This window comes from Ictalurus punctatus, chromosome 12 (genome assembly GCF_001660625.3).
Source record: "Ictalurus punctatus breed USDA103 chromosome 12, Coco_2.0, whole genome shotgun sequence".
Taxonomy (NCBI): Eukaryota; Metazoa; Chordata; class Actinopteri; order Siluriformes; family Ictaluridae; genus Ictalurus; species Ictalurus punctatus.
This window is the reverse complement of record NC_030427.2, coordinates 18,920,166-18,938,818: the sequence shown is the minus strand read 5'-3', so window position 1 is coordinate 18,938,818 and position 18,653 is coordinate 18,920,166. Positions and strand designations below refer to the sequence as shown.

The window sequence follows — 18,653 nt, the reverse complement described above, 5'->3', positions numbered from 1 at the left end:
CTTTCATGATGTGATGGAATTTGGTGAGAAATGTAATTAAATAATAATGTTTACAACGAGTATTGTAATTAATTGATCCTTGCATGTTTCGATATGCAAAGCTGCACAAAAGATGTGATAAATTATGTATTGTTCATTAATTCATTGTGGAATATTCCAGACATTTCACATAATATCAGTGCATCTTGCTTTATTACGAATGTTGTTATGAACCAAGCTCCAACAACATAACGGCAGATCCCTGAAGCGCAGTGAGGTCATCCAGCTGAGCACAGTCATCATTAACTGAATCGCATTGAAGTGACGCTTGAGAGAGCGAGGATATTCCATCTGACTTGCCTTGATTCCTCTCTCCTCGCATCTCAATATAATAGTCACTTCACATGCTGCTGTTTCATTTACATGCTTCAATTATTATTCATGTACATCCTTTTAAATGTTTTGCTTTATCTGGCTTTTTCTTTTTGTGTCATTGTTCTCTTTCCTCTTCAGCTGCTGTAACGCATTATTAGTAGTGTTTATGGCATCAGTTCCTCTCACGCACGTTCGCCTGTTGCTCTCTCTCTCTGTCTCTGTCAATCTCTCTCTCGGCCCATTCGCTTCACATTTGTCCAGTCTGACGCGTCATACACGTGGGTCCGGACTACAAGCCAATCACAGCTCAGAACGCGTGAGTTGACGGAGTACGGGTGGGGGAAAGAAACCACCGCTGTCTGTAATCCCTACTATCCACTTCTACTCGGTTGCAGGTTTGAGGGGATGTATAATATCCGGATTTAAGGTCAGTACATTCATTCTATACAACAGCACAGAAATACAGTCTAACACCAGCAGCAGCACTGAGGCTGATCTCCGGTGGGTTTGTGCGCCAGTAGGAGTGCAGGATTAGGTGCAGGATGAGGTGCAGTGCTTTACAGATGTAGCATCAGTGTGCTTCAGATCGTTCCTCAGCTTCACTGGGTTCTCTTTAAAGAACCCGAACTGTACAGGAACCCTGTAGAACCGAACCCCACAGCTGGAGTGTTGACTTTTCTCTGCTGTTTGCAGTGCTGTGTTTACACAGTTTATAAACTGTGCTAATTTGCATAGCTAGCTACATGTACGGGCCATGACCCAAACAACATGTAGGTTGAGACAGCTGGATGTTTATATATACATATATATTACACACACACACACAAATATATAATATATTTATTTATTTCTATATATAATCATGTCCGATATGAACTCTTCCGACAGCAGAGGTGTTTAATACCCTCAGTACTACACACTGCAGACGCCATGTCTGTGCTCCATCTTACTAACTCGCTCCTAGTTTACACATCAGCTGATTTATTACTGAAATAAACTCGACAGTGTTGAGCTTGGATGGTTGAGTAAGAATTTCATGAGCAGAACTGATCATTAGGGAAGTCCACATGTCAGAAATAAGCTTTAGGAGATGTTCACTTCTCTGACTTTGTTCCCCCAAGCACGCGGGAAGTTCTGGGTCGGATCCGCTGTGGCGCCCCTAGTGGACGATCTCCAGGTTCAGCAGGTTTAGTGTCTCAGTTCAACTGGCTGTGAATTACCTGACGAATTGAATCAGGTGTGTTAGAGCAGGTAAAACTGGGAAACTAGGCAGGACCCTGTGGTGCAGGGTGATGAAATTAGGGCTGTAAAGATATCATATTGTTTTGTTTGATATGATACCCTCGATTCTATACGTCTCCTTAGCAGGCAATGCTTTCAACGCTCTGGGTAATAAAGCAGTATGTTTGTCATGAAACACCGCTTAATAAGGAGGCCAGCAGAGGCCAATATATGGAGAGAAAAAAAACGTGCGAATACTGAAAAAACATGAGCGACTACTGAAAAAAAGCGAGTACAGAGAAAATGTGCAAATACATAAAAACACATGGATACAGTGAACATGTGAATGCAGAAAAAACGTGTGCATACAGAAAACACGTGTGAATACATTTAAAACGTGAATACAGAGGAAACATGCGAATACTGAATACACGTGAATACAGAAAACATGAGTGAATGCAGAAAAAAACACGTGTGAATACAGAAAAGGTGCGAATACATTCAAAAACTTGAATACAGAGAAAACGTGAATACTGAAAACACGTGAATACAGAAAAGGTGCGAATACTTAAAAAAAAAACCCTTGAATACTGAAAACGTGCGAATACATAAAGAGTGAATACAGAGAAAACGTGCGAACACTGAAAAACACGTGAATGCATAAAAAACATGAATACATAAACGCATGCGAATACAGAAAAAATGTGCGAATACATAAAAATCGTGAATACGAAAACGTGAATACAGAAAAAACGTGCGAATACAAAGAAAACGTGAATACTGAAAAAACATGCAAATACATAAACGTGCGAAAACAGAAAAAAAGCACGTGAATACAGAAAACACATGCAAATGCAGAAAAAACGTACGTGATGGAAAGTCGGACCGTTCGGAAAGAAGAAGCCGCGTGTTTTCGACTTACTGTAGCAGCGTTTCTACATGCAGCATGTCGCATTTGTGTTCCCAGACTGGTGAATGTGTTTCTCCACACTGCCGCTGTTTCTGAGCTTCTGTGGGTGCAGCCAGTTTGATGCATCTGTTTTCTGCATTTGCGTTTGTCATTTAAACTTAATCAGGCCCCCACACTCTGTCCACTGAAAAACTAGCTTCCTCTTGGTCTCGAATCCTGTGGAGTGATTAGCGCCTGTGTTTTGAACTATCCCTTGTTAAACACTTCCTAGACTTCCTTCTTTGAGCAGTAAAAAATGTCAGCTATATGGACATTAGACATACGATTTGTAAAAGTAATTACCACAGATGCATCGATGCCAGATTTTTAAGACCGAGTACAAGTACCAATACTTTTGCTGTGGTACTCACCGATACCGATGTATCCCTAATAATTACAGTAGCTTGCAAAAAGTATTAAACCCCCATGGAATCCAGGAAATTTGTCTGAATAACAAATGATAAATACACACATTCTTCCAGTCTCTTAAAGTGAATTTTCAAAGTCAAAATAAATTATGGGTCAGCGAGTATTTCAAAGAAAATCACAAACTGAAAAATGCTGCTTACATAAGACCCATGATCCCACTGAGAGAGAGAGAGAGAGAGAGAGAGAGAGAGAGAGAGAGAGAGCGAGACTAGTGAGGGAAGCCATAGTGAAGTCAACAGACACTCATTTACATTTACATTTATTCATTTAGCAGACACTTCTATACAAAGTGACTTATAAATGAGGAAATACAAGCAAAGCGATATATCAAGCACAGAACAATACAAGTAGTGCTACCATACAAGACTTTCAATTGAGTTCTAGAGAAGCAAAGTGTGCTGAGTAGAGGTGTAAGTGCCAGTGTAAGTTTTTATTTCCTTTTTTTATTAATTTTTTTTTAAAGGATAATGTGGGGTTGGTGTTTTAGGGGTTAGTTAGATGTTCACAGAAGAAGTGGGTCTTTAGTTATTGAAGTTATTGAAGATGGTGATAGATTCTGCGGTCTGGATTGAAGTTGGAAGTTCATTCCACTATTGAGGGACGGTTAGTGTGAAGGTTCTGGAAAGTGACCTTGAGCCACGCTGAGTGGGAATTACTAAGCGTTGGTCGTTAACCGATCTCAGATTGCGTGAGGGAACGTAAGCCTTCAGGAGAGAGTTGAGGTAGGAGGGTGCTGTTCCAGACAAGGTCTTGTAGGTGAGCATCAAGGCCTTGAATTTGATGCGGGCGTCTACAGGAAGCCAGTGGAGGGAGATGAAGAGGGGTGTGACATGGGTTCTCTTGGGCTGGTTGAAGACGAGGCGTGCTGCTGCATTCTGAATCATCTGGAGGGGTTTGATGGAGCTGTTTGGGAGGCCCGAGAGTAGTGACTTGCAGTAGTCCAGTTTTGAGATAACAAGAGTCTGGACTAGTAGTTGTGTAGCCTGTTCGGTGAGGTAGGGTCTGATTTTCTTGATGAAGGAAATCTGAAGGAATTACAGAGTACAGTAGCTGAGACTGGAGAGAAGGTGCACCAGACAACCATTTCAAGAGCTGTAGAAAAATGAGGACTGTATGGAAGGGAACTAGAAAGAATCCATAGCTCCAGGACCCATATGAAAGCAACATGCTTTTCTGCTCACCATAGCTGTAAAGAGTTATTTGATTTACCATGGCCTTCCTGTTAGCTCGAACTGGTCTGGCCATTCTCCTCTGACCTCTTTCACAGAAGTGATGCTCACCGGATGTTTTTTCATTTTCGGACCATTCTCTGTAAACCCTAGAGACTGCTGTGTGTGAAAATCTCAGGAGATCACCCCCCTTTCATACGAAACGCTTTGTTTTCTATGCTAGTTTTAGCTTTCAGAGTTTCACGCTTGCCTCAAGATCAGGAGTTGCAGTGCTACAGTACGGTGTCACTATTTTCCTGGTCATAGTAATAGCTTAATCTCGAATTTAAACTCCAAGCTGGCTATGATTTTGCGACTTGTTATTGACCTGTATGCCCTTGCGATGTGCCCACGTGACAGCAGCGTGATGAGTGAAGAGGAGGACCAGAGTGTGAACATGACGGAGGACGAGCTGCAGCACTGGGTGCGGGAGCAGGTGGAGAAGGATGAGCAGCTGGTGCAGAGGAAGGCGCAGTTGGCGCAGGTGGACGACTGGGTGAAGCAGAAAGAGAGGGAGGCAAAGTACACCCAGCTGCTGTACAATAACGCCTGCGAGTAAGTGCCTTCATCTTGAGCCAGTAGAAGCCTTGCCCTATCTGCGTAACTGTATTTTAAAAGTAGATGAATAAGTAACTGAACCTAGATCAGGAAGGTTATGGTTTGAAAGAGTGAAAACAGCTTATTAAGTCATTCTGGCAAAACTAGTTAGGACAGCGTAACTAAAATAGCGAACCAGAAGGTAACACAGGCATGAAGACGCCCTGGCACATAAAGTGGCCAACCACTCCACCGTCAACAAACCTGAGTGGACGTGTGAGAGCATCCAAACATCCCACATTACCAGAACTCTCTATGCCAATAAACCCTCCAGTACCTCAGTACCATTACCTGAGAGAAAAACTGTTAACAAAAGGGTTGACTAAACAAATAGGTTTTCGGCCTAGACTTAAAGACTGTGACCGTGTCTGAGTCCTGAACACTAACTGGAAGGCTGCTCCATAACTGGGGGGTTTCATATGTGTGGAAGTTTCCATTCCTTTAATGATATGGATGTGCTATGTGTTAATGATATGTATATTTAAGTGATTGATTAAGAGACCTTGACTTCCTTTTCTTTTGGGATCAGATCAGTCCGTGAGTGTGAGTCTGTGATGAAGGGCTTGTATGGCATGCTGGGACTGGAGTATCGAGACACAGACTCTGAGGAAGAAGGAGGAGCCAAACCGACGGAAAACATCAGACAGATCACAGATGATTTTGACAACGGAAAAGATGAGCATGGTGCTGATGGTGAAGGCGATGATGACTATGTTGTCATCGATTTGGGGGGTAAGGAATTATTCATTTTAATGAGATGCGAAACAGGAAAAGTCACTAAAGATAGAGTGTGGTTGTGTGCTTTTTGAAATTGACCCGTTTCTTCCTCTTTCTCTCTCTGTCTGGCCTTGGATTTTGTCCCTGTTTTACACTTCCTGAAACAGCAGTGAAGGAGGAACCGAAGGTGAGGGGATATGCGTATCTTGGAGGTTGAAATCCACTCAAATAATCATATGGTTGTCTTTGCTAGAATGGCCTTGTTTCTTTTTCTTTCCTTCTCTTCTATAACACTGTCTCAGGAAGTTGAGTTGTCAGCAGGCATAGAGTCTTCAGAATTTTCTGTGCAGATGTTAGCTCAGAAGGTGAAAAAAACTGAGGCTGTTGACCCTCCAACCGAAGTCAATCCACCATCGCCATCAACGACCAGGAAAAACAAACCTTCTGACACCACCTTACCAACCATAAAGACTTTAGGAAGCCCCACACCAATTACTGCTCCATCGCTCTGTGATTTGCCTGCTCAGTCATTAACGCCTACAAAAGAAAGCTCTCCTCCTGTTTCATTAGGCACATCTATACCCATGAGTGAGCCTGTCGAAACCCCTCCATTGACCACCATTCCAGTCACATCTTCCAAATCCAAGAACGATATAGAAACGCCCAGTGAAACATCGGTGTCTACGAGGCAGAATGCTGAAACTTCAGCACAATGTGTGGCATCTACCCCAACATCCACACTCCCAGTGAAAGCTGTTGCTGCGTCCAAATGTTCAAAAGCAGCCTCAGTCAATCAAAAACCTGCCTCTAAGAACAAAAGCTCCAAAGCAACTATAACCTCGGACACCGCCGGTAAAACCACAGCCAAGGAGAAGGTTCATGATAAGTGGGCCAGTCCCAAACCCAGCAGCAAACCTTCAAGCACCACAACACCATCCAATACCACAGTTAAAACTGCACCTGCAGAAAAAGCCAAGGCTATCGACCCTAAACAAGGTGACAAACCGGAGACTAAAGCCCCTACCTCCAGCCCTCACTCTGGTACCACAGACACACCAACTTCAGACAAGACTTCCAAAAAAACAACTTCTACCAATCCACCAGATGGTAAAGAAGGTGTGGGATTTAGTTTTTGTTCAGTTTGTCTGGCTCTTGCTTGCTTCATTTTCATCAGCTTCTTTTTTTTTGTGTTGTTGCAATGAATAACTACCAAACTGTTTCTCTCAGTCTCCCAGACATCATCAGTCACTTCGGTCAATCCAGTCACTCCGGTCACACCTGTGATGCCTGCTCGTCTTCAGAAAGAGGTGAAGCTGAAGGTCACCATGAGTGTTCTTGGAAGGCGGAGGACTAAAACATGGCACCAGGGCACAATTTTAGACATCAAAACAACTGGTAAGACTCCACAGGTGATTCATGTGAGAAAGAGATCTAGCACTTTACAGTTTATAGCACTTTCTAGCACTGTAGAAAAATATTCTAGTCTTATTTCAGTGTGTTTTTAGGAATTCTAAATGTGTTTGTTCATTTAGGTCACTTCTATAGAATTGCCAGCCTTTTTTTTTCTTGTACAACAATTTGAGAGTAGAATTCATGGTTATTTCAATTATGGCAAGTCTCCTAGGCCCTGAAGCAGCAAAGTATCCCCATAGCATCACACTACCACCACCATGTTTCATGGTTGGATGTTTTTATTGTGGAACGCTGTGTTAGCTTTACGCCAGATGGAACGGGAACCATTTCTTCCAAAAAGTTCCACTTTGGCCTCGTCAGCCCACAAATCAATATCCCAAATGACCTGGGGGTCATCAAGGTGTTTTGATTTTTTTAAGCAAATGTGACACGGGCCTTTATGCTCTTCTTGGTTAGCAGTGATTTTCAGCTTGCAACTCTTCTCGTGCAAATCACATTTTGCCCAGCTTCTTTCTAATGGTGGAATAATGAAAGCTGACCTTATGCGAGCAGAGCGAGTTCCTGTTGTTCTCATCTGGGTTCTTTTGTGACTTTCTTGAGGAGTCATTTATTGGAGGGATTTTAGTAGACCGGCCACTTCTAGGAAGATTCACCGCTGTTCTGAGTTTTCTCCAGTTGGAGATAATGGCTCTCACTGTGGTTCGCTGGAAATATTTCAGCAACGTTCTTTCTCATCTCTTCTGGAATTTCTTTTGATCGCGCCATAGTGTGCTGCTTGTTGAGAAGTTTCAGCCTACTTTACATTGCTCGATAGGTTCTATTTAAGTGATCTTTAGATTCAACAGGGCTGGCAGTAATAAAGCCTTGGTGTGTCTAGTATAATTGTACCCAATTATCAATTAATTTATTGTTTATTTGGTTAATTGGTTGATTGAATAACTCATTTATATTTATTAATTTGTTTTTCAAAGTTTATTTTTTAAGACCGGGCCAGTTCGTGTTGAATAACTTTTTTCCTACAGTAAATGAAATAATTTCCAAGCTGTATTTTGTGTTTACTCAGATTGGATTTTTTTCAAGTATTGAACAGTTTAAAGAGCTGAAACAATTAAGAATGACACATAAACAAATAGAAGAAATCAAATACTTTTTCCACAGCACTATATTTCAAGATTTATTTGAGGGGCATTAGCCAAATGATTTGTATTAGACACTGATTTATTGTTGTTGTTTTTTTGCGCTTGTTCTCTCAGAGTCTGGTCCTAGGTATAAGATCCTGTTTGATGGTGGTAAAGGGAAGAGTGTTTTGTCTGCTCATCACTTGGCGTGTGTTGGCCCTCCTATGCTGAAGGATCTCTTTGTGGGGTGTCGAGTTGTAGCCTGCTACAGAGAAGACAAACAGTCTTGGCTCCATGCTGCAGTGGTAGTAGAGATGCCGGAGCGCAGGAACCGTATGAGGTGTGAATGTTCACTCTTTAAATCTTTCATTGTCTCTGTTTGGCTTCATCTGTTACGACTAACACAAGTGGTGATCTCTGATGTTTCAGGTTCTTGGTGTTTTTTGATGATGGCCGTCCAGCCTACATCTCCCTGCCAGACCTCCATCTGGTCTGTAAGCCAAGTAAGGAAATAAACCTGCACATGCTTTCTGCTTATGTTTCTTCTATAGTATTTCCACTAACTTTCTTTCATTACAAACTGTTTCTCCTGCCTCTTTGTGTGTCCGACTCCCTCTCCGTAGTGAACAACATGTCTGAAGACATAGAAGACAAGGTGTGGCGTGCCGAGGTCGAGGAATACCTGCAGGCGTATCCAAACCCCATCTTTGTGGTGATGCGGGTGGGGCAGGATAGCAAGGTGGAACGTGATGGCAAAATGGAACAATGTACCGTCAGTCAGGTGGATAGCAGCTTGATCCAGATTTGTTACAAGGTGAGAGGCTGGTTTAGCCTGACCTGGACTTTAGGCCTAGCTTATAATTACAGCAAATTATATATTGCTGCAACTGCTCAGATGTTTTCTTCGAGTACAGCTTAGGGAATTATCCCTATGCCGTGAATGTAGATTTACTCTTTTTTTTTTTCCCCCCTTGTGTTATTTTACTGTTGTACACTGTGAAGTGGTGTTAGCTGTGTGTTTGGGGGTGTGTGTATTAATTGTTTCAGAAAGATCAGGAGAAAGAGTGGCTGTATAAGGGCTCGAATCGATTGGACCAAATCCAAAGGATCAAGAAGCGAATGGCTGAAAAGAAGAAGGAACAGGCTGTAAATAAAGGTATGAGGTGTGTGGGTGTGTGTCTTGGAAAGAAACTGTGAATGAACACACTCTTTTCACACATTCTCCTCTTTTGCTCTGCCTCCTCAGCAGAATGGATTTCATCGCAGAAGAACACTAAACTACCCACCACCACCGCCACAAGTACAACCACCACCACCGCCACAAGTACAACCACCACCACCCCCACAAGTAAAACCGCCACAAGTACAACCACCCCCACCCCCACAAGTAAAACCGCCACAAGTACAACCACCCCCACCCCTACAAGTAAAACTGCCACAAGTACAACCACCCCCACCCCTACAAGTAAAACCACCACCTCCACAAGCAAAACCACCACCGCCCCCACCACCACCGCCTCCACTGCTACCTCTTCAACAACAGTAAATATAAATATTGAACCCTTAAAAACCTCTACTACTCCAGGTGTTTCTCAGACTGTTTCCCCAGTCACAACGTCCTCAAGTATGATAAAGACATTTGCCGGTAAACCAATATCACAGCCTAGGGTCGTCCTGAACAGGATTACCTTGCCTTTGCCGCTGACGACTGTGAAAACCACCGCACACACTGAGCCCACAGTGGCCGGTTCATCTAACACAGGGTGAGACAGCAAATTTTTTTCACTAACATTCTGAATTAATCCAAGTGTTGCCTGGAGTTGATGCACTAAGTGGTCCTGCAGAACTTCTACCAAGACATCTCAAAACATCAACAGACAGTGGAAAAAAATGACAAGCTGCATTTTTTTTGTCTTATTAACTCCAAGAGAGAGGGGAAAGAAAGAGAGACTGGTGAGGGAACGTGAATGAGAACTTGTCTCACAGAATATTAGAAGTGCTTAAAAAGTGCAAAGAGTCATTCATTAATAAATAAATTGTAATCCTTGGTAAATCGCAGTATCATAAAGGGAATAAAATTTTCCCTAAAATAGTATCTTATCATATCTTATCTTAAAACACTTTGGGGTGTGATGTTATTGGAAAATAATCTGCTTCACGTCAGGGCAACAAACCCGCCACGTTTGTGGGTTATTCTCCTAGAACAGCATGCCCCATTGTGTTTTATTTTAGTTTATCTTTATGATTGTAGCAGCAGTTCTTGGGTACAAATCTACAGTATCCAGTATCCAAATATCAGTATCCATCTACAGTGAGATTATCTACTGCAGCAAGGCTGAGATTTGGATGTGAACTGTTTTTGGGTTTTCCATAAGAGACCATCCACAGCAGCAGAATGTTCTCCAAGCAGACATAGGGGTGAAAAATAGACATGTTAGCTTGTTTCTTTGCAGAAATAAACGCCCCCCTTCGGAAGAGGAGGAGGACAGCAGATTGCAGAATGCTCTTCTCCCAGTTGTTGAGCCAGGACTGAAGTACGTACCTCATCGCTGCTGCCCGGCTTGTCTGAATCCCGTGAGGCCGATGCAAAGGGATAAACACCGTGGCCAGAATCCACTACTTATCCCGCTGCTCCATGGCTTTCGCCGCATGACCGCAAGAAAGCGTCTAGATGGGAAGGTGAGAATAATAATAATAATAATAATAGTAGAATTTATAAAGGAAAACAACCAGATGGCAACATTCAGTTGATAACAGCATACAAGACAGTGATAAGACTCCGTTAGTTTGCCTTAAACCTTGATATCGTCTTGAAAAATGATCATCATCCGCTTCCCTGATGTCCGCAGATGTCTTTTCACGTCTTCTATCGTGCTCCGTGTGGGCGGAGCATGTGCGAGATGGAAGAGGTGCAGGCCTTCCTGTTTGAGTCACGTTGTGATTTCCTCTTCCTGGACATGTTCTGCTTGGACCCGTTTGTGCTGGTGAAAAGGGCTTTGCTCCCGTCTTCCATGGCCAGTCGTCCTCTTCTGTTCCTGCCGGACATTTCAGGAGGAAAAGAGGTGGTGCCTGTGCCCTGTGTTAACGAGCTTAACACTGTCTCTCCGCCCCCTCTGAGCTATACCAGCCATAGGCTGCCTGCTCCTGGTGTCTTTATCAACACTGACCTTGACTTCATGGTGGGCTGTGACTGTACTGATGGCTGTCGAGACAGGTGTGTGTATGTGTGTGTGTATATGTGTGTGTTTGGGAGGCGGGGGGGTTGTTGTTGAATGTTTTAGATCTTGATGGTCCCCACAAGATTAGGAATACCTGAATCGTTTGACTGGATAGAAGCCAAAAGATTACCTTTTGGTTATAAAGGTTAGGGGGAAGGGGAGGAGTCTATAGAGATGTCAAAAATGTCATGTCATATGATTCTTGAAGGCATTTCTATGATGTTCTATTTGAACAAAAAATTTAAAGAACAAATGTGATATTTATTACAGATTAAAAATGACAGATTTTCCCTCTTGTTATATATATAAAATCTATATGTGTGTGTATATGTATGTGTGTGTGTGTGTGTGTGTGTGTGTGTGTGTGTGTGTGTATGTATATATATATATACAGTGAGGGAAAAAAGTATTTGATCCCCTGCTGATTTTGTACATTTGCCCACTGACAAAGAAATGATCAGTCTATAATTTTAATGGTAGATTTATTTGAACAGTGAGAGACAGAATAACAACAAGAAAATCCAGAAAAAATGCATGTCAAAAATGTTATAAATTGATTTGCATTTTAATGAGGGAAATAAGTATTTGACCCCCTCTCAATCAGAAAGATTTCTGGCTCCCAGGTGTCTTTTATACAGGTAACGAGCTGAGATTAGGAGCACACTCTTAAAGGGAGTGCTCCTAATCTCAGCTTGTTACCTGTATAAAAGACACCTGTCCACAGAAGCAATCAATCAATCAGATTCGAAACTCTCCACCATGGCCAAGACCAAAGAGCTCTCCAAGGATGTCAGGGACAAGATTGTAGACCTACACAAGTCTGGAATGGGCTACAAGACCATTGCCAAGCAGCTTGGTGAGAAGGTGACAACAGTTAGTGCGATTATTCGCAAATGGAAGAAACACAAAAGAACTGTCAATCTCCCTCGGCCTGGGGCTCCATGCAAGATCTCACCTCGTGGAGTTGCATTGATCATGAGAACAGTGAGGAATCAGCCCAGAACTACACGGGAGGATCTTGTCAATGATCTCAAGGCAGCTGGGACCATAGTCACCAAGAAAACAATTGGTAACACACTACGCCGTGAAAGACTGAAATCCTGCAGCGCCCGCAAGGTCCCCCTGCTCAAGAAAGCACATATGCATGCCCGTCTGAAGTTTGGCAATGAACATCTGAATGATTCAGAGGACAACTGGGTGAAAGTGTTGTGGTCAGATCAGACCAAAATGGAGATCTTTGGCATCAACTCAACTCGCCGTGTTTGGAGGAGGAGGAATGCTGCCTATGACCCCAAGAACACCATCCTCACCGTCAAACATGGAGGTGGAAACACTATGCTTTGGGGGTTTTTTTCTGCTAAGGGGACAGGACAACTTCAAAAGGGACGATGGACGGGGCCATGTACCGTCAAATCTTGGGTGAGAACCTCCTTCCCTCAGACAGGGCATTGAAAATGGGTCGTGGATGGGTATTCCAGCATGACAATGACCCAAAACACACGGCCAAGGCAACAAAGGAGTGGCTCAAGAAGAAGCACATTAAGGTCCTGGAGTGACCTAGGCAGTCTCCAGACCTTAATCCCATACAAAATCTGTGGAGGGAGCTGAAGGTTCGAGTTGCCAAACGTCAGCCTCGAAACCTTAATGACTGGGAGAAGATCTGCAGAGAGGAGTGGGACAAAACCCCTCCTGAGATGTGTGCAAACCTGGTGGCCAACTACAAGAAACGTCTGACCTCTGTGATTGCCAACAAGGGTTTTGCCACCAAGTACTAAGTCATGTTTTGCAGAGGGGTCAAATATATATTTCCCTCCTTAAAATGCAAATCAATTTATAACATTTTTGACGTGCGTTTTTCTGGATTTTCTTGTTGTTATTCTGTCTCTCACTGTTCAAATAAATCTACCATTAAAATTATAGAATGATCATTTCTTTGTCAGTGGGCAAACGTACAAAATCAGCAGTGGATCAAATACTTTTTTCCCTCACTGTATGTATATATATATATATATATATATATATATATATATATATATATATATATATATATATATATATATATAAAATCAAAAATAAGAGGGAAAAAACTGTAATTTTGTGTTACATTTAAGCTGCTTCCAATTAGTTTGGTATTTTAAAAATCTAAAAATATTTTGGATGTTTAATGTAATCAGTGGCCCAATGGAGAATGGAATCAGTAGCCCACCACCTCCCTGGTGAAAGGTCCCCTTGATGGCACACCAATGACTCTGATTACTCTTTATAGTTACTTTTTAAAAAAAAAATTTTTATTTTTACATCAAGCGAATAATTCAATATATAGATCAGATTTATTAATACTTTATCCCCATGAGACACAGTACCCTGTTTTTTGAGAACTCGTGCCCAACTCTACCCTTCCAGAACCCAAAAAACCCAGTCATATTATACAGGCATATATAAAATGAAATAAAACAGTCATATATAAAGTTAAATAAAACCAAAACAGTCACCGGGGGTGGTGGATCGCCGTATTTTTGCATTGCAGTGTTAAAATGTGAAGCATTTGCAAAAGATGTAAAGGTCGGCATGGCTGAAACGCTTATTTAAATATTGATCTTTGGGATTTTCCATCGCACCAGTTCCTTCACGCTCTACTAGCTTCTGAGATGGTGCACTTGACGGTAAATTTCTTTATGTTCAGATTTGAACTCGTTTTCTGCACTCATTATATGGATGTGCTTGTGTCGCAGGTCAAAGTGTGCCTGTTACCAGATGACCATCGAGGCCACGTCATTGTTCACCGGTGGTCCTGTGGATGTCACCGCCGGATACACACACAAGCGATTGCCCAGATACGTGCCCACTGGGTGAGATTAATCTCAGTGAACATGCTCTGTTTTTCTTGTGTGTATGATACATGGATTATATCACTGGTTCTCAAAGTGGGGTCCAGGCAGCATCTAATGACCTAATGAGGCCTGTCAGTGGAAATAGGAAGCTGTACGGGGCACATTTAAATGTTCATGTAATAAACCTGTACTGAAGAGTGCCTGGCTACAACCCCTGGGTTATGAAGTCAAAAATGCTAAACGGAGATCTTTTCCTTATGTGTCACTTCCTTCTGCAGGGTGTACGAGTGTAACGCTCTGTGTCGCTGTGATCCGTGGTTGTGCGGTAACAGACTGGTTCAGCACGGCCTTCAGCTGCGCCTGGAGGTTTTCATGACTCAGCACAAAGGCTGGGGCCTGCGCTGCCTGGACGATATGTCCAAGGGTACATTCGTGTGTGTTTTCACAGGTATGTGTGCAGCTAGAAATTCATGATCGGCGAATTGGCACAGAGTTACCTGTTAACGAGGCATCCAGCATGCAGCGGTGATTCATTACTCCTTTCTGACACCTTTTGCACAGGTAAAGTAGTCAAGGACGAGGTGGGGAATGCAGACAGTGCTATGACTGGCAACGAGTATTTGGCAAACCTGGACTATATTGAAGGTGTGGAGAAACTGAAGCAGGGTTATGAAAGTGAAGCTTACTGCTCTGACACACAGGAAGACAGCAACAAGAAGACTCTTGTAACAATGACGACAGGAGCGCTAAAGAAACATGGCGTGTTCCAAATGGATTCAAGCAGTGGGGAAGGTACTGTGAGTGTGTGACTGTGTGACTGTGAGACAGAGTGAGTTTGTGTGTGAGTGAATGTGTGAGTGAGTGAGTGTGTGTGCGTGAGAGTGAATGTGTGTGCGAGTGTGAGTGAGTGAGTGAGTGAGTGAGTGAGTGTGTGTGTGCTGAGTGTGTGCGTGAGTGTTTTGATTGAATCGGTTTAGTATATTTTGTTATGTTCCTTATTTTCTTAGAAAAGGAAGAAACAAGCCAACAGAAGATGGAAAGAAAGACCCCCGGTAAAAGGGAGAGAAAAGCAAGTGATGATTTGGAAGAATACGACGAAGAAGACGATGATGAAGACGAGGACTATAAGATCAGCGCGAATGACGGTATGGGAGCGGAGTGGAAATACCTGAGCGCTGACTGTAAGAGGAGCTACACCACTCGGAGAAATACCAAGATCCCAGACAGTAAGATCTCCTTTCCTAAACAGAAAAATCTACTATATCTCTGTTGGGTTGCTTTATTGTATCTGAGCTGTTGCTTAATTCATTTTCTCATTTTCTCCGTTTTGCTTGCACACAAAAAGAATTTCAGAATAACATCCAGACATCTCCTAAAATCTCAGAGGAGCAGAATGAGGTGACCTCTTCCGTGGCCAAGAAGATGAGAAAAGAGGGTTAGGGGCCCCCCTTGTATTTGTTTTTCATTTTAATGTAGTTCAAGCAGTTGGTGCACATTTATTCTCTCTTAATGTGTGGCTTCTCAGGTCCAGGAGGGCGTAAGCTGGGATTTGCCAAGAAGTCTACACGTGCTTTCGCTGTCAAGTCCAGTCATAGGAGAGTGAAGCCACAAGCAGTGCCTGAGAAATGTGTGCAAGAGAAGAACACGGCACTTGACAGGAAGTGCACGCGAAGCCTGTTTAACGGAGAAAAGACTTGCTATCTCATCGACGCTAAACAGGAGGGAAACCTCGCACGATACATTAACGTAAGAAAATAAATGGAGATGTTCAGAGAGAGAGAATAGGGACTATACTGTACCAAAACCCATGGTTCTAAGGCCCCACAGATTATTTTTTGTACTAAAATAAACAAAAATAGTATGATAAGAGTATTTCAAAGCCACACCGTGTTGTTTTATATTTAAATATATAAAATTACTATACATTATATAATCATTAGAAACATATATATATACACACACACACACACACACACACACACACACACACACACACACACAGTGGGAGAGATAAGTATTGAATGCATCCACTTTATTTTCAGTAAATATATTTCCAATGAGGCTATTCACATGAAATTTTCACCGGACATCAGTATTAACTCATTAAACATTAAAGACAATAAATGAAGTTATGTGTAATAAAGTGGAATGACACAGGAAAAAGTATTGAACACGCTAACTGAAATTTATTGAATACTTAGTGGGGAAGCGTTTGTTTGTAAGGACAGCTTCAAGACACTTCCTGTATGAAGATATTAATGGACCGCAGTATTCAGGTGTGATTTTGGTCTGTTCTTCTAAACATATTGTCTTTAAATCTTGTTCAATTGGATTCGAGTCAGGTGATTGACTGGGCCATTCTAACACCTTGATTTTTTGTTTCTGAAACCAATCGAGAGTTTCCTTTGCTGTATGTTTTGGATTGTTGTCCTGCTGGAAGATCCACCCGCGTCTCTTCTTCATCATCCTGGTGGATGGCAGCAGATTCTTCTCAGGAATCTCCTGGTAAAGGGCTCCATTCATCATTCCTTGAATTATATGAAGTCTGCCAGTACCATGCAATGTAAAATAGCCCCACACCATGATGCTTCCACCTCCAAACTTCACTGTTGCTATATTGTTTTAAGGGTGATGTGCAGTGCCATTTCTTTTCCAAACATGGTGTGTAGTATGACAGCCAAAAAGTTCAATTTTGCTCTTGTCTGACCAGATTATGCTCTCTCAGTATTTCATAGGCTTATCCAAACAATTTGTAGCAAGCTTTAAACAAGCTTTGACATGCCTTATCTTTAGTAATGGAGTCTTGTGAGGTGAGCGTGAGCAGTGGAGTGTGTTGCCTATTGTTTTCACTGTGACGATGGTACTTGCTCTTTCTGAGTGGTCCTTGGCTCTTGGGCTACTCTTCTGACTATTCTTCTGACTTCCTGGTCAGAAATCTTGCGAGGAGCTCCTGTGCGTGGCCGGTTGTTGATGGAGTGATGTTGCTTCCACTTGCTTACAATGGCCCCAATGGTGCTTACTGGAAGATTCAGAAGTTTTGAAATATGTCTATACCCAATTCCATCAATATGTTTTGCAACAATAAGGTTGCGAAGGTCTTGGGAGAGCTCTTTGCTTTTACCCGTCATGTTTCTTGTGTGACACCTTGGTAACGAAAAGTCTTTTTTATAAACTATCAATTTACTAACCCAGCTGATATTAATTTGCACAGATAGAGGGTATGAATTCTTTATATTTACAGATTTCTTGAGTTAATACTGATGTCTGGTAAAAATTTCATGTGAATAGCCTCATTGGAAATATATTTATTGAAAAAAATCCACTCACTACTTATTTCCTCCACTGTATCTGCCATGGAGACTCCTCTAAAGGCAACCCAAGACATTGACAAAGCCCTAGTAGAATGATGAGAGAGGGCTCCTAGCTGGTGCTTTTGGGCTTTCTGGTATGCCAGATTGATCACCTCCACAATCCAATTTGACAGCCTTTGCTTTGATACAGCACCACCCTTCCGGACACCACCACAGCGAACAAATAGTTGATGAGTCTGTCTAAGACGAACGGTAGCATCCACGTAACACCTCAAAGCTTGCACAGGACACGAGGAGATCCCTAGACTCATTCAATTGGGGTGAACAATGAAATGCAGCCAGATTAATAGACTGATTCACAATCTGAGGAAACAGAACCTTTTGCTGCAAAAAAAAACAACCTGAGAAATTTAAAAAGATGTCGATTCTTTGTTCACTCCTTAACCTGTCCCCTCATGTCCACAGCATAGCTGCAGTCCCAATTTGTTCGTCCAAAATGTTTTCGTCGACACGCATGACCTCCGCTTCCCCTGGGTTGCGTTCTTCACCAGCAAGTGAGTGACTCTGTTTAATACATAAAGCGCTTTATGTTTTCATCACAGACACAGGACATGTTTTAAAGGTTTTATTCAGTGACTGCTCACATGTAAACATTAATTTCCCTCTGTGTATGTATGTGTGTGTGTGTGTCAGACGTATCAGGGCTGGAACGGAGCTGACCTGGGATTACAGCTATGAGGTGGGCAGTGTGGAAGGAAAGGTACTACTCTGCTGTTGTGGTTCGGCCGAATGCACGGGCCGGTTACTCTGAATTCCTCCATTTACCATCACTAAATCTTTCGAAATGGACTGTTTGGTTTCTGGAAAACATCACACTAGTTTTGTGATGGACAGGGGGACTTGTTTCACACGTTCAAGTTCCTTACTTGCTATGTTTGCAAACAAATTTAAGCTGGTTGTACATGACATGCTTTTAATCTATTATAACCAATTAAATCTCAAATAAATTTAAACAGGAATTTGGATATGTTGTTAATAAAAAGGTTGAAGATTATCACTGAGTGGGTGTGTTTAAATTAATAGCAATACTTAAAGTATTATATATAAAATCAATAAAACTTGAGAATTTGAAATGATTATTATTGTGGGGGAATGTTAAAAAAAATAAATGGTAACACTTTATTTGACTGGTAAATATACAGTGGCTTTATAACCCATTCATACACATTGCATAAATATTTCATAAAGCAATGCTGGAGAAAATGTCCAAATGTGTACAAGGTTATC

General features: G+C 42.1%; 1 protein-coding gene and 1 long non-coding RNA gene across 7 annotated transcripts; one reads left to right on the top strand and one right to left on the bottom strand.

Moving 5' to 3' along the window:
- The first annotated feature begins 648 nt into the window (after nucleotides 1–648).
- Nucleotides 649–18,420, top strand: setdb1a (SET domain bifurcated histone lysine methyltransferase 1a). 6 transcript variants are annotated; one of them, XR_008397311.1, is made up of 22 exons: nucleotides 649–781; nucleotides 4,522–4,716; nucleotides 5,288–5,490; nucleotides 5,643–5,662; nucleotides 5,778–6,591; nucleotides 6,703–6,870; nucleotides 8,142–8,346; nucleotides 8,436–8,509; nucleotides 8,630–8,820; nucleotides 9,054–9,162; nucleotides 9,253–9,769; nucleotides 10,460–10,685; nucleotides 10,856–11,220; nucleotides 13,957–14,073; nucleotides 14,334–14,503; nucleotides 14,617–14,847; nucleotides 15,063–15,281; nucleotides 15,401–15,490; nucleotides 15,581–15,801; nucleotides 16,284–16,560; nucleotides 17,832–17,920; nucleotides 18,060–18,110. XR_008397311.1 is itself a non-coding variant. In XM_017481273.3 (21 exons), the coding sequence occupies exons 2-21, from the start codon at nucleotides 4,529–4,531 to the stop codon at nucleotides 18,175–18,177; spliced, it is 4,332 nt and encodes a 1,443-aa protein (XP_017336762.2). In that variant the 5' UTR covers nucleotides 649–781; nucleotides 4,522–4,528; the 3' UTR covers nucleotides 18,178–18,420. The 6 variants fall into 6 exon arrangements, 4 of the variants coding, with proteins under 4 accessions (XP_017336762.2, XP_017336761.2, XP_017336758.2 ...); XR_008397312.1 differs by having other exon boundaries at nucleotides 16,257–16,560; XM_017481273.3 differs by lacking the exon at nucleotides 16,284–16,560 and having other exon boundaries at nucleotides 5,646–5,662; nucleotides 18,060–18,420.
- LOC128634109 (uncharacterized) lies at nucleotides 1,185–2,562 on the bottom strand. Its single transcript, XR_008397323.1, has 2 exons — nucleotides 2,498–2,562; nucleotides 1,185–1,574 (listed from the first exon to the last, which is right to left on the bottom strand). It is a non-coding gene; the product is annotated as an uncharacterized LOC128634109 (long non-coding RNA).
- Nucleotides 18,421–18,653: the final 233 nt, after the last annotated feature.

Bases quoted from the DNA above. Each gene is read 5' to 3' on its own strand.
- setdb1a (XM_017481269.3), top strand. From the start codon at position 4,529: ATGAGTGAAGAGGAGGACCAGAGTGTGAACATGACGGAGGACGAGCTG. The intron at 9,163-9,252 runs GTATGAGGTGTG...CTGCCTCCTCAG, and splicing joins GGAACAGGCTGTAAATAAAG to CAGAATGGATTTCATCGCAG. The intron at 15,282-15,400 runs GTAAGATCTCCT...GCACACAAAAAG, and splicing joins AAATACCAAGATCCCAGACA to AATTTCAGAATAACATCCAG.